The sequence below is a fragment of the Protopterus annectens genome, chromosome 10.part0 (assembly GCF_019279795.1).
Source record: "Protopterus annectens isolate FY-2018-M chromosome 10.part0, PAN1.0, whole genome shotgun sequence".
Classification (NCBI taxonomy): domain Eukaryota; kingdom Metazoa; phylum Chordata; order Ceratodontiformes; family Protopteridae; genus Protopterus; species Protopterus annectens.
Genome location: NC_056744.1, coordinates 673,326,582 through 673,340,951, shown reverse-complemented (window position 1 = coordinate 673,340,951; position 14,370 = coordinate 673,326,582). Strand labels below are relative to the sequence as shown.

Genomic DNA, 14,370 nt, shown 5'->3' with positions numbered 1-14,370 from the left:
ATCATCATGGACCTCATAAATAAAGATATTGGGGACCTACAGACACTGGATCCTACCCAGTTTGGCTTTGTTAAGGGCAGATACTGCCTCTTATACCTGGTCGATTTCTTTGAAACAGTCACCAAGGCCATTGACGAGGGGAAGGTGGTACACACAGCCTACCTGGACCTCGCAAAAGCCTTCGATACAATACCCCACTAGGGCATTATAGATAAGCTCACCAGCTTAAATATAAACCCCTATGTCACTAGATGGGTTGCAAACTGGCTCAAGGACAGAACCACATGGTTAGAATTGCTGGAGCCATGTCAGACTCCAAACCAGTTACAAGTGGCGTCCCACAAGGCTCAGTCCTGGGACCTCTCTTGTTCGGTATATATTTCTCTGAGGTACAGGCCAACATGGAAGGACTGTGGCTGACCATTTTTGCAGATGACTGGAAACTGGGTGCCATAATTGACTCTCCAGCCAATACAAGCATCCTCCAAAAGGGCCTCATAGATGCAGACAACTGGTGCCAGAGCCATGGCCCCAAGCTAAACGCCAAAAAGTGTATAGTCATCCCCTTTGGCAAAAACAAAGTGCCCACAAATTACCACATAGGTGGTAATCCATTAAGTACAGAAGAAGTAATTAGGGACCTGGGGACCCAAGTTGATAGCAATCTCTCATTTGACAACCACGTGGCCAAAGTGGTTAGAAAAACATTTTATATAGCCCACCTAAACATGAAGGGATTCACATCTAGATCAGGGGAGGTCATCGTGCCTCTTTACTCATCCCTCATCAGGCCCATAATTGAGTACAATGCCCCTTTTGGGATGTACCTTACCAGACACCTGCAGCAACTGGAAAGACCCCAAAAGTACCTCACCAAGAGGATCAAAGGGCTCAAACAGATGCCATATGCTGCCCGGTTAAAGAAACTCCAGCTCTACTCAGTGGCATACCGCCTGCTCAGAGGTGATCTGTGCCTGACGTATAAAGCCATGTCCAACCTGGAATTAATGGACATGCTGCACCTCAGAAAATCCAAATCCCATCGAGCCACGCACTCGAGAGACTTGAACCTCAGCACTGAAATAAATAGGACATGCTGGAGGGACAGATTCATAACCCAGAGGCTCCCTTCACTCTGGAATAAAATCCAAGTCCAGGTTAGGCAGAGTCCCTCATTGACTCTCTTCAAGAGGAATCTTGATGAGTGGATGGGAGATCGTAGGTTTACCCCGGGTATCACTTCTGTGTCACTGTTAGACAGAGGCACAGTATACTAACCTCGAAAAAGGGCATAGAAAAATTAATTTAAAATGGTGGCGAAAGCCAAACACACTCTGGCTAGGCTTATAAATGCCCTAGGGCAGATAGCCTAGTATGAACCTATGGATATTGTCTGGGCCCATTGATGCAGTGTTCTTGGTCTTACAGAGAGCATTAAGGACTTGTTCCCTAGTTATAATAGGGGGAGTTATATTTGATGATATTTCCAGAGGGACGGCTGAGGGAGAGAGAGTAAAGCTGGAGCTGAATTTATCAGCCAGGAGGTTTTCTATATCTTCTGGCTCAATATAGGTGGCTCCATTTACAATGAGCTCTGCTCACAACTGTGTATTGCTTTTGAGGTTCAGACATAGCTAAAAAATGCTTTGTGGTTGTCTTTGGCCTGGGAGGCCAAACTTACCTTAAAGTTGGCTTTGGTAGACTTTATTTGTTCTCTGAGTTTGTTTAGTTTGATGAGTGCTTTTATCCTGCTAGGTACTGCACCTCCTAATTTTTGTGATGATTTTCTTCCTCTTGTTATATAGCAGTGATTTTGTGGTTCCATCAGGGTGGCTTGTTTTTTTAGTTAGTTCTGTACTTCTTCCTGGTGGTTACAGCTGCCTCTCTGCAGTAATTAACATGCTTGTACAGGATTTCAGTAAACAGTTCTGCATAGGCAGAAGTGTTCACAGGGTTTATGGGGGCTTTAAATTTTGCCAGGTTCTCACTTAATAGCAGGAGGTTAGCCTCCACATAGTTCCTGAATATTCTAGGTTTAGCTTGGGGTCCAGGTTTTATTTTTACTTCAAAGGAGTCCATTTTGTGGTTTAACCTTACCAGGGAAGACATTACAGTAGGGGGTGTACAGCAGTCTCCCATATTAGTGAGGACCAGATCCAGTATGGTTGCACCCCTTGTTGGTGTATTGACTATCTGTTTCAGGTTGTTTGTGTTTACAAAATCCAGGAATTTCTGTACCTATGCATTTAGTGTCATATAGAATTCCCAGTTAATAGTGGGGTAATTAAAGTCACCCATGAATGTAGTATTGTGGTGGATGGTTAGTGTCTCTAATAAAGTTTAAATACATGATATGGGTTTCCTGGGTCATAGAGAGGGACCTATAGCTTGCAAGGAAGTGGTATTGGATTTTACCTGTGGTGATTTGTACATGGAGCAGCTCAAGTGCATTGTCCTGTTTGACCAGCCTTGAAGTATATTTGTTTTTGATGTAAACAAAGACAACTCCACCTTTTGTCGCTGTCTGTGAAGTAGCTGGCCTAAATGTGTGGAAGGCATTATAACCCGCACAGACAACTACATTTTCTAGGGTAAAGAAAGTTTTTATGACGAAAACACTAAAAATATGACAAAAATCTGGGAAGTTGAGAGGTATGCGGTCTATACTGCTCCATATAAAGTGAGGTTTCTATATTGCTCTCTTCAAAGTGAGCTATTCGCATCTAGACTGCTTATAATCTGTTCTGACACCATATCTGTATGCTCCTCAGCATTTCCAATTTACTGCAAAAATACACATTATTGCATACGTTATTCTGCATTTTTGCTTCATTGTTTTATTGGATAAACAGGTAACCCCAGTAGGCACTTGTTGCTCTATTCAGGGGCAACCCTGGAGCACTCGCATCATTTTATGCGACTGGTATGCACAGGATGCGCATGGGGAATGACAGAATAAAACATTAGAAATAAGCTACCAAGCAATTCATAATCATAACCTTTACTAATCTTCGATGCTAAACCGGCAGCAATAACAGTGTGGACTGCACCGTACTCATTAGTTAACACAGATATTTAAATAAATAGAAAACGATAGCAGAGCCAGGAAATTGTATATTTATTTATTTTGTGGGGAGGTTAATATACATACACTTCAAACCAGCCGGTACGCATATAACACTGACAGACGCAGATTGCCCTTCCTCTTTACATGGCTATTGTATGCCTGGCTGATAATGTTGCAGAATGCCAACTTATCCAGCATGCAAAAATTGTAGAAGCAGCCTTTATCAAATGAACCTCTTAGCATTACTTTACCACTTCGCTGTGAGGGTAAGGCACTCCTTGTCACGTGTCACTTCTACCTGCCCAAATCGTATTTACCTGAAAGGCATCTTGCTGAGAAAAAAACACGGTGCTAAGATAGTGAAGGACAACCTCTAAACATTCCGGTGGTGATGGGAAGCAGACAGGACATTTTATGCGGATTAACTAACTAACCAACTAAAAGGGAGGATGCAAAACTTAAGTTTTACAGGTTCAATCACCGACAGTCTTCCTTGTTAGTTTTTGTGGTTTCCCTTTCCGCCAGATTTCTGGAACTGCGAGTTTTGTTTATCAGTGCCGTGCTGCAGGTGGAACTAACTGGTGATGCAGTCCTGGGGGGCAGTGTTGTGTACACAAGGAAGACAATAAGAACTTTTAAGGTGTTTCAGGAATGTAAGCGCCCCATGTTAAAGTTACGTTGAACTTGGAGAAAAAAATGGAACTTGCAAGTCAGTAAATGGTGGCTTCAAGAAAGGCATTTATCTGGACGATATATTAAGTGAGCGTAAACAATGGATTTGGTAGGTCTGCATGCTTTATAGGTACCTCGGGCGAACCGTAGATTTGCAACTTTTAACGCTGTGATTATTTTATTTATTGTTTTTAATTGCTGCTGCTCTTTGCTTAGTGTAATTTGAATTCCTTAACAAGTGATTACTGATAAACTTCTAGGTTGTGGGAAAGTGTGCACTAGGGTTGCCACCTTTTCAAATGCCTAAAGTGGGACATTTTAGGTACAAACGTCAGATTTTGCAGGCCGAAACATATCCATGGCCAGTACAAAGGACAGAACTTCACTTTTTTTGCCTAAATAAAAGGTTATTCTTGTAGCATTTTAGCTGCATATTCTGTTTCTTATAACATTTAGGTATTTCAGATATAGAATAACTGTTTTATGCAACTATTACATAAAATATAGGAAATAATTTTGTCCTAAAATCTCAGGACATTTGCCATTTTTACAATTTTTTTTGCAGGACATAACTACCCAAAGAGAGACTGTCCCTCGCAAAGTGGGACAGGTGGTAACCCTAGTGTGCACTGCCTGTCTGATGCTATAAGCACTTTGTATATGTAACCGTCAAGAGGAAAAGTACATTGATGGCTGTATTACAAGTAGAGAAATTAACAAGACGCATTGCATATTTTAATTTAATTTCTTCTTGCCTAATTGTGCTAACATGTTTACAGTTTGACAACGTATCACTGCTATGTAAATCTAACAAGTACTAGTCTAGTATTGTAGTTAACTGAAAAAAGGTACATTTCTTACATTTGCTGAAATAGTTTTGCTATTAAAAAAAAGCGACCGAGCAGAAGTCTATAAGTACAGCTGCCTGCCTAGTGCACAGGCTTAGAGACTTAAGTAAAATAATCACTGAGAATACCCGTGTTTGATGTGTTCCACAATACTATTCAGGAAATCCACACTACAGTATGTTTCATAAAATGTAATGTGGGATATTTCACCCACATTTAGAGCAAATACCAAAAATACTTCACCCTCCTGCTGAAAGAATGCTCTTGAGTCTATTCTGATGCCTCACCAAAGGTCTTTTTAGGCAATCCACAATTAAACTATGGCTAGTAAGTGTAATATGTGTTCTTATGTTTCACTCATGTACTTTATATTGCTTTCCCACAGAAAACAATATCTGATGAGTTGTAGTCTGTTCTGCTATACCCCACTCATTTTATCAGTAATCCTGAGTGATGTGTAGTTGTAACACTGTAAATAGTGACATTTGTCTGAGTCACTGATAGGAAAATAATGCCTGATTTCCCTATGAAATCTGTGTTTTCTATCTGCTAACTGACTATGCTGTATTGCAACAGTTAATAAATACGGGTCATAGTTCGTATTAAAAGCAGGCATTGATGAGACATTACCTGCCCCGGTATGGCCTTATCATGTAGTCAAAAGTACTTTCTAAAATGTCTAAAGTGTGTGTGTGTGTGTGTGTGTGTGTGTGTGTATATGTATGTATGTATGTATATATATATATATATATATATATATATATATATATATGTATATATACAGTAGCTGGTGAATTCTGCCAACCTTGCCCACAGGCTGAAATACCTTTGCCTTGATAAGCTCACAACTGATTATCAGTTTTATAATAATGCTTAATGGGTTACTTCTTTTGGGAGTTGTGCTGCCAGCATAGCCCTCCATTCAGCATAGGTGGTGGTTTTGCCAGTCTTCTTATGTTAAAACACATCTGTGACAAATAACTGTCGCGACCACTCAATGTACTTGCTTGTCTATTTGATATCCCTGAAACTGATGAGAGATCACCAGAAAAAAAAAACAAAAAAAAAACAAATGACTGATGTCCAGTACTTTTCCACATAGTAACAAGGCGTGTATTAATTAGCTGGACCCTGTTAATACTGGCTGAGACAGAAAAGGAAGTAGCCTCCTTATCTCACTTCCTGGGTAATTTTGGCATCATTCTTCCTAGTTTAGAGTATTCACTTCCCCAGATCTATTAACTAGTTACACTAATTTAAATATTTAACCTTAAACTTATCGGGCTGTGAGAAAGTTTTACATTTTTATGAATTTGTTTGAAAATACAGCCAGACTGCTTTATCTGGGCAGCCAATATAGTGGCCATGTATAGGTATTTTATCTTGACACCAAACGTGGTTGTGATGTTAAAATATTGCTGCAATTTATTTAAATATTTTAGTTAAACATAAAACTTGTATTGCCATATATAAATTGAAGAAAAATCATATGGCTGTGGCATGTACTTCTCAAACTCTTAGCTGAAAAAGTCTGGACAAAGCCAAAAATAATTTGGGGACAAAGGCCCAAAATCAGGGACAGATTTAAAATATTGGTATCATAAACTTTAAAAACCTGTTATTTTAGCAATCTTGTATTAGCATGCTACTTCTGAAGCCTGAATCTCAAATGTCTGTCATTATTATTTAGTGATGGCAATCCTCACTGGTTAGCTAGAAAACCACAAATTTTATGAGGATCAGGACAAAAATCTGGACATTCTGTGAAATTCTGGACAGTTTATAAGTTTGCTGCAACATGTGATACCTGGCACCTTTTAAAGTGTATAATCCTTAGTGGTCTTCAGTAACCAGACATGTTGTAAAGAAAATAACAGATGGGAGTAAGGGAGAGTTGAAAAGCATTAAGAACCATACAGAGTGTGTATCCTGTGTGACTATAATGAAATAACTTATAAAGCAAGAAAAGAAGGTCCACTTAGTCACAGGCAATGCCACAGACAAAGGAACTCTCTCTGCATTCTGTAAAATGGACAGCTTACTAAGTACAATAGTAGTTTATTCAAAAAATAAATAAAATGCTAAGCACTTTCATCCCAGCAGCTCAGGACTTCTGCACATCTCATGAATTTAAAAAAAAACAACGGTTTAAATACCATTCTGTATAAATTGATTAGCCCTTCAATAAAATTAATTGGTTATACAAAAAATTAAATTGTTCAAGCAATAAAAATTGGTAAACACATTTTATCATAACAATCCATAAAGGTTTATATAGAAAACCATGTGTAAAATACAGTAAAACTAGAACTTGGCAGCCCTCCTTTTTAATGCATGATAAAACTGACATGTTCATTTAATCCAGGGGGTATGGTGGCATCCAAACAAATTTGCCACGTGAATTCTTTGTTTTCAGTTCGATTTTCCTACTGTTAACCTCTAACACTCAGATTAACTGTTTCCAAAATTCAAACTTAGTAAAACTGTAACAGGCTTGAGAATGTTTGTAATAGGGCATTATTCCTTTTCTAATATCGTATATGTTTGTATATTCTTGTAGCTAACTTCCTTTCTGTTTTGTCCATTTAATATGCCTGTCATTATTTACAAATAGCTATGTAAACAAGCCCATCAGTTTCACAGTTCCACTTTACAAAAGTTACTTTGGTAGTACAGTGGTTATTCAACACAACACTTCCCAGGTTAGAAATATAAGAACAAAATTACAACTCCCACATTTCTTTGTTCCTAATTGTATTATCACCTTGTCACACTCCATATTAACTTTAACCTTGTTTAGAAACTGTGGCCCATTTCCTACTGTTTGAAATTATTTTCAGCATGTAGCAGTTCTTATTAATGATGCTCTTCACAAGAGAACAAGTACCGTTGTACTTAAGTGCCATCAAGTTGTGAAAGTCAAAAACACTGTTCTGTGGGTGGTGATTATTTATTGCACAAACCTTTATATATTATGATACATTTTTTTACAGATTTTTGTTGCATAAAGAATTTAATTTTTGTTTTCTAATTAACTGATTATTTTATTGAAGGCCCAATCAATTTATATTGAACAATATTTAAACTGTTGTTTTTTTTTTAATTCATGAGATGTTCTAATGAAGTCCCGGGTTGCTAGGATGAGTGCTTAGCATTTTATTTATTTATTTTTTCAATAAACTACTATTGTACTTAGTAAGTTGTCCATTTTTAATGTGTGAGTTCCTTTCTTCATGGCAGTGCCTGTGACTAAGTGGACGTCAGTTTCTTGTTTTGTTTTTTAAAAGTTGAAAAGCATGCTTTAGATGTATAACTATTTCTTGAGCTGTCATTGCTTTGTACTGTCTTCATCACTTGATTTATAAGGGAGGGGACTGAAGAAGTTACTATCTATGATTCACCCATAACTATTCCATTTTACTTTTAATTCTAATAGTAAAATTCTGTTTGAGTGCACATAGCATATTTAAGTCTTTGCCAAAGTACTTACTACATTTAAAGTGAGAGATCGCTAGGCTCTTCTATAGCCAGAGGCAGGGAACAGGGAAGGCAGACTTTTAGACAAGTACTGTATCTAGTGGTATGGACTGATGCAACGTTAAAAGACAGAATCAGCAGCACTGACATCTGCCTTTCTCTGTCCATCTGTTATTTGTTAACTAGGAGTCCTGATGAGGTGGTATTTTTACTAATGGGAAAAATATGGCCAGGCATCAGTGAACTTTATCTATTCTTTTCAATAAGTGCCATGTGGCAGTGGGAGCTTTTACATCTAGATGAAATACTACCAACTTGCGCATATGGGACCTCGATTTAACACCTCATCCAAAGGATGGTACACTTGGTAGTAGAACACCACACCCAAATGCTGCACTGTCTTGTATGCAGTCTAGTCACCTGGAATGTAACCAGATCCCACAGCTATCTGGTCATCCAGCATCAAAGGCAAGTGTGCTACCAGTTGTTCCACTGACACTGTTAGTGGTAGTTTTCTGAATATGTTGTCTTCTCCATATTTTCTGAATACATATCTATGACGAAAATGCATTTAAAAAAAGCTTTTCAAGACTGTAATGTTGGAAATTGTTAACATTTATTTTCTTTGTTTATTTTTGGTTGATGTGATGATTATCATTGATGTTTTCAGGAGACTGGAGGCTTTACTAGTTCTTCTCAAGACCGATTGACCTGTAATATTGCTTCATTCCCACATTTTGTTCATCCAAATGCTTTTAACTGAATGTCATCTCCCTCTTTTTCTTTTTTTTTTTTTTTTTTTAATACCATCACCCTTGTTCTTAGTTGTCCCATAGATCTATATTGAAGTAGTCTGCTTTGATTACTTGTTGGACAATGGATATTAGTATGTATAAGATAGAATAATTCATGACTATAATTCTGTAATTTGACTTCACATTTTGCTGATATGCAGTATTACAGTGAGGAGTTGAAGAGTTGTAGCCAAGTGTGCTGCTTATTTATCTGATCACCTGTATTATGAATATCTTAAAACTATACGCGCTGGCCCTCAGTTCTTTGTAGTGAAGAAGCTTTTATTGTGCAGAATGGTATCACTGTCAAGCTGCATATTTTAACTGCTGTAGTAGACTAAATTACAGCTGCATAAAGGAAGCTGCAGAAATGGTGGAACCTATAATGAAATTTCCCAGGGAAAAATAATCTTCATGGTCTTCAACCCCCTTTTTCTTTTTTTGTACATGGTCAGGGAGTCTTCTCAACTGCTGCCACCTCTGTTGATTTGTATTGCCACTGTCCTACCTTCCTCTGCAGTGTTGCCTGAATGTAATAATTCTACACTCACAATTTTCAGGCATTCCATCAAATACACAGCTTAGCAGCTATTTTTGCAATCACAATCTGTAATATGCATTTTTTACAGCTCCATAAAGGAAGCTGCAGGAATGGTGGAACCTATAATGAAATTTCCCAGGGAAAAAGAATCTTCATGGTCTTCAACCCCCTTTTTCTTTTTTTGTACATGGTCAGGGAGTCTTCTCAACTGCTGCCACCTCTGTTGATTTGTATTGCCACTGTCCTACCTTCCTCTGCAGCGTTGTCTGAATGTAATAATTCTACACTCACAATTTTCAGGCATTCCATCAAATGCACAGCTTAGCAGCTATTCTTGCAATCACAAACTGCAATATGCATTTTTTTTCTATTTTTATTTGGCTTTAAAAAAATAAATTATGAAATAAATAAATATTTGCATAGATCTACAGCTGATCAATACATCAAAGTTTTACATCAACTACAGTTAATATTTTTCAACCAAGTCTTTAAGTTTAAGTCAAGATTTGTATGAGTGTGTAATATTAAAAGATCTCATCTTTATAGTGTACAATTCACTACTGCAAACAATTTTTACCATACTAATAAATTCAACACTGGAGCAGGTAGCTTTACTTTTCCAATTTTTAGTAATTACTTTCCTGGCTATAGCAAGACTAGACCAAAGAAGAGGCACTTGGGTTTTTGGAATTATCTCAGGAATCAGAGCATTAGATAAAACTAAAAAATTTATTGCATATATCTGATCATAGAACTTAAATAAAGTTCATTTCTTTTCAAAAAGACACGATGGCTTCATATTCATATACCATATTCATCCAAAGACAAGATGGCTTCATATTCATATGCCATATGCATCCAATCGGGTATTATTTCAGAATTGCATCTCCAGCATTTAATTCTATTTGATTTATACATGATTGTAATTTTGTTAGGACTGACAAATGCTCTGTGTAAAATTTTCCAAATGAAAATGTTCCAGTATAATGAAGATGTAGTTTTACCTGTAGATTCAACAGAAAAATATTCATTTTTAATTTTTGTGGAGTAGTTCCAATAGAAATTGTCTAAATATGTGAAGTTTAACTTATAGAATTTTATAAATTTGTGACAAATATAATTCATTTTTCATTGCATTATTATTGATATTCCAATAATTTGGGGAACAATTTGTTATCTAGGTTAAAAAATCTTTGTCTGTGTTCACAAAATCTCTAAATATTTGTAAAATTAATCAATTCTGAGAATCTTGATTGTATTTGGATCTTAAATTTTCAACATATATCAGTACCATTTAAGAACTGATGCCAATAAATTAAATTTATTTATTTCAGTAGTACCATTTTGTTGAAGTTGAGAGTTTCTAAGCAGTCATTTTTATATGCAGTTGGAAACGTGGAAAATTTAAGTGTTTAATACAGTGGTTAGAATATGTGATCTTTTAGAAAGAGGAGACCATGTTATTTGAATAGGGAATTTGAGAAGAGGGTGTAATACCATTTATTCAAAACCTTTTAATAACCAGATAAAACTGTGAGGTACTTTTGTTCTGTACCAGTCAAGGGAAGCTCTTGGATTATTAGGATAGCAAAAAATGTAAGTAGAATATTATTTATCTTTATTTTTTGGTGGAGATAGTACTACCTGTTAAAATTTGTTTGTAGCATTTCATTGTAATTGCACATAATGGTTATACCAAAATATTTCATTTGTTTTCTATTCCAAATTAAATTAGAATATTTTTATGTGTATCTTTACATTTTTAATTAATAATGTACTTGTTTTATTGTGACTTAAACTGACTTGTAGAGCTGATTATATGTTCTGTTGAATTTTCTATATTCCATATTGTGATTGTAAAGAGATGAATCTTGAAATCCTCTTATTTTGATGTCATTAATGTTCTTATTGGATCTAATACTATTATCAAAGGGTTCTGTAGATAATGCAAAAAGTAAAGGTGATAATGGACAGCCTTGTTTTGTGCCTTTTTGTAATTTAAAGGAATTAGAAAATAACCTATTTTAACAAGCACAAGAGTTTTTTATAACTTGGAAATTAATGCAAGTAGCTCAGATGAGAAATGTATGCACTTCTAGTGTTTTAAAAAGGTACCACTGATTGAGTCAAAAGCCTTCTCTAAATCAAGACTAATGATAGAAACTTTTTTTTTTTGTTTTTATTTGCATAGTGGATTAATGTATGTATTCTTATATTATCCTGTACTTGCCCATTTAAAATAATCCCAGTTTGATAAGTAAAGCACTTATATTAGCTATAATGGATATGAGCATCTTATAGTCTACATTTAAAAGTTAAATGGGTCTGTTTAATAAACACTTTGTAGGACCTTCATCTTGCTTTAAAATGGGTGATGTAAGGGTTTCCATGATGGGGGGACTTCAGCAGGTGTTCCTATTTCTCTATAGATCTTGTCTAATATTTTAACTTTTATCATCTGGTAGTATTTTATATAGTTTGGTATAAGATCATCTAAACCTGACAATTTATTTTTTTACTTTATTTGATCTTTTATTTCTATTATTGTGAATGGTCTATCATTTTATTTATTCTCTTGTTAATTTATTACTTCTGTTTTCCTTTAGAAAACTTTCAACTACATCATCATTATGTAGGTAATGTGTAATGTTATTTATATTTTCATAAAATATTTTAAAGACCTCAAGAATACCAAGCTTAAAGGGTTTATTGAATATGCCTGAAGTTTGTTTTTCCAAGTATGTTGAAATGTTATAATTTATAATTTCAACATATTTTGTAGAATATATATTTTAAGTTCAGAATGACTGATTCTGTTTGGTTTTAGATTTAACTTTAGTATGTATATTTTGGCCTGTAGTGTATTCAATTTTTTGCTCCATTCTCTTGTTTTACTAATATATCAGCATGTAACTCTACCATTTAAGTAAGCCTTTAGTGAATTCCACAGGACAATGTCCGTTACTTCACTTTCATACTTTATTTCTAGGAAATTTTTGATATCTTTAACCTGCCAGTTCTTGAATCCTTTTATTTTAATAATGTGCACTGGTAATCTCCTGTGATGTATTAGATTGTCAATTGTTAAAATAATGTTAGTTTATAGCATTATGGTCCCATAATGGACATGAAACTATTGAAACTTCTCTGATGGGTGATAACAATCTATCAGTATTTGCATTCCATATCTATATGAATAATGGGTAGATTGAAGTCAGTTTGTTTTCGTTAGCTCATATATATAAATCTCCTTTAAATTCATCAGACTTACAAAATATGTTGTGTTTGGCTGAAAATGTGATGCTCAGCTTTCTATCTGCAGTGGAATGTTTGTCTGATTAAAATACAGTTAAAATCAGCCGCCGTTATGACTTCACCTTTCATGTAATAGACAGTATCCAAGTAATTTTTTCATCTATAGTTTCAACCCGTGGAATACAATAAAAGTTCAGAAATGTATATAATTTTCTGTTCCACTCAATTATAATAATGCTTAACATCCCGTTTTTATCAACATAGGTATGTTTTACTTTAGGTATTACTGGTGAGCTCTTCCATAAAACGAGGTTGCCTCTTTGTTTAGTTCGAAAGCCAGAACCTGCTAAAACAAAATAATTCTTTAGTGAAAGTTTATTTGCATCTTTATTAAGTAAATGTGTCTCCTATAGAAATACTATTTGAGCTTTATGTAATTGCAAGCACTTGAACAGACTTCCCCTCTTTACTGTATTATTCAATCCATTAATTTTAATAGATATGCTTTTAAATCATACATTTTTATAAGAGAGAGAAAAAAAGCACAGGTATGATGAAATTGCATTTATGTACAGAACTTGCTATATACAGCAAATATGAAATCTTCAGCTGTGGAGAAACTTTAAATTACCTAATGATATAACCCTAAAACATTCTACTATGGAATAATGTATTCCTAGTTTGTTGAAAAAGACAAACTACCTCTCGAACTCTCCATTAAACTAATAAAGCTTAGCTCATGCTTCTGATTTATATTAATGTGTGTCATTTAAGTATGCATCATCTTAAAAAAAATCAGTGAGTTGTTATGAATAAGAAGAGTTAAACAGGTGTTCAGAATATTTATTATAAGTTGACCAAACTGAATATCTCTACAATCATCTTTCTCTGTACCTCACATTACCACCCTGGTCTACTGTAGGGAGAAAGTCAGTTGTTATTTTCTTATTTAATTTATGGGTCAGATGATTATATTTTTTTCTACTTTATTTGCCATGTGTAAAGTTATACATAGGCTCAGAACTTCATAAGTTAGTACCAGGCTAACTGTCCTTCTGAACCATTCCAAGCACAGCCAAATACCTCATACGAGAATGAAACTCTGCAACTTGTGCCTGTAAGGTGAACACCTTAACCGCTATTTCAAACTCCCACCCTTGTAAACATATTTATATATTTTCCTAACTATAAACATATTTACTTGCTCTGATGTCTTATTTCTGTTTGCATACTATGTCTTGTGCTATCACTATATTCCCAGGTTTTATATTTTAGCTATAATCCTAGTGTAGTGTCATATAATATAACATTTATATTTACCCTTGTATATGTGATACGTTTTAGTCTAGTACTACTGTTAGAATCAGTTGTGTATTTTCCTTAAATGTTATTTCTAATAGTATCTGAACAAACATCTGAAAAATCTTCCCTTTTTAAGATTCAAACTTTCCATAATAAGTTGTTTTGAGATATTAAGTTTTGTTATCATTAAAAAGAGACAATAACAGAGAAACACAATCCTAAGTTTTGTATCAGAAGTGCCATTCTATAGGCTAGTATATAAACTATTGTTTTGATATACTGCAGGCATTCATAACTATTTAACAAATGACAGTGGTTTAGAATGCATTACACTCTTTTGCTTGTTATCTTACTTGTATTCATTGACATCTTACCACATGATTCAAAATATTATGATTATTTACTTTTAGACAG

At 35.1% G+C, this 14,370-nt stretch overlaps 1 protein-coding gene across 3 annotated transcripts in view; it reads left to right on the top strand.

Moving 5' to 3' along the window:
• Window positions 1-3,206: 3,206 nt before the first annotated feature.
• Window positions 3,207-14,370, top strand: part of FYB2 (FYN binding protein 2) — a 1,416,888-nt gene continuing 1,405,724 nt past the window's right edge. For 2 of the 3 annotated variants that reach the window (XM_044085511.1, XM_044085513.1), the window contains exon 1: window positions 3,209-3,848. In XM_044085511.1, the coding sequence (XP_043941446.1) occupies window positions 3,840-3,848 (9 nt within the window). In that variant the 5' untranslated portion in view covers window positions 3,209-3,839. Of the gene's footprint in view, window positions 3,849-14,370 lie in introns of all 3 variants that reach the window. The other variant, XM_044085512.1, reaches the window with a different exon arrangement.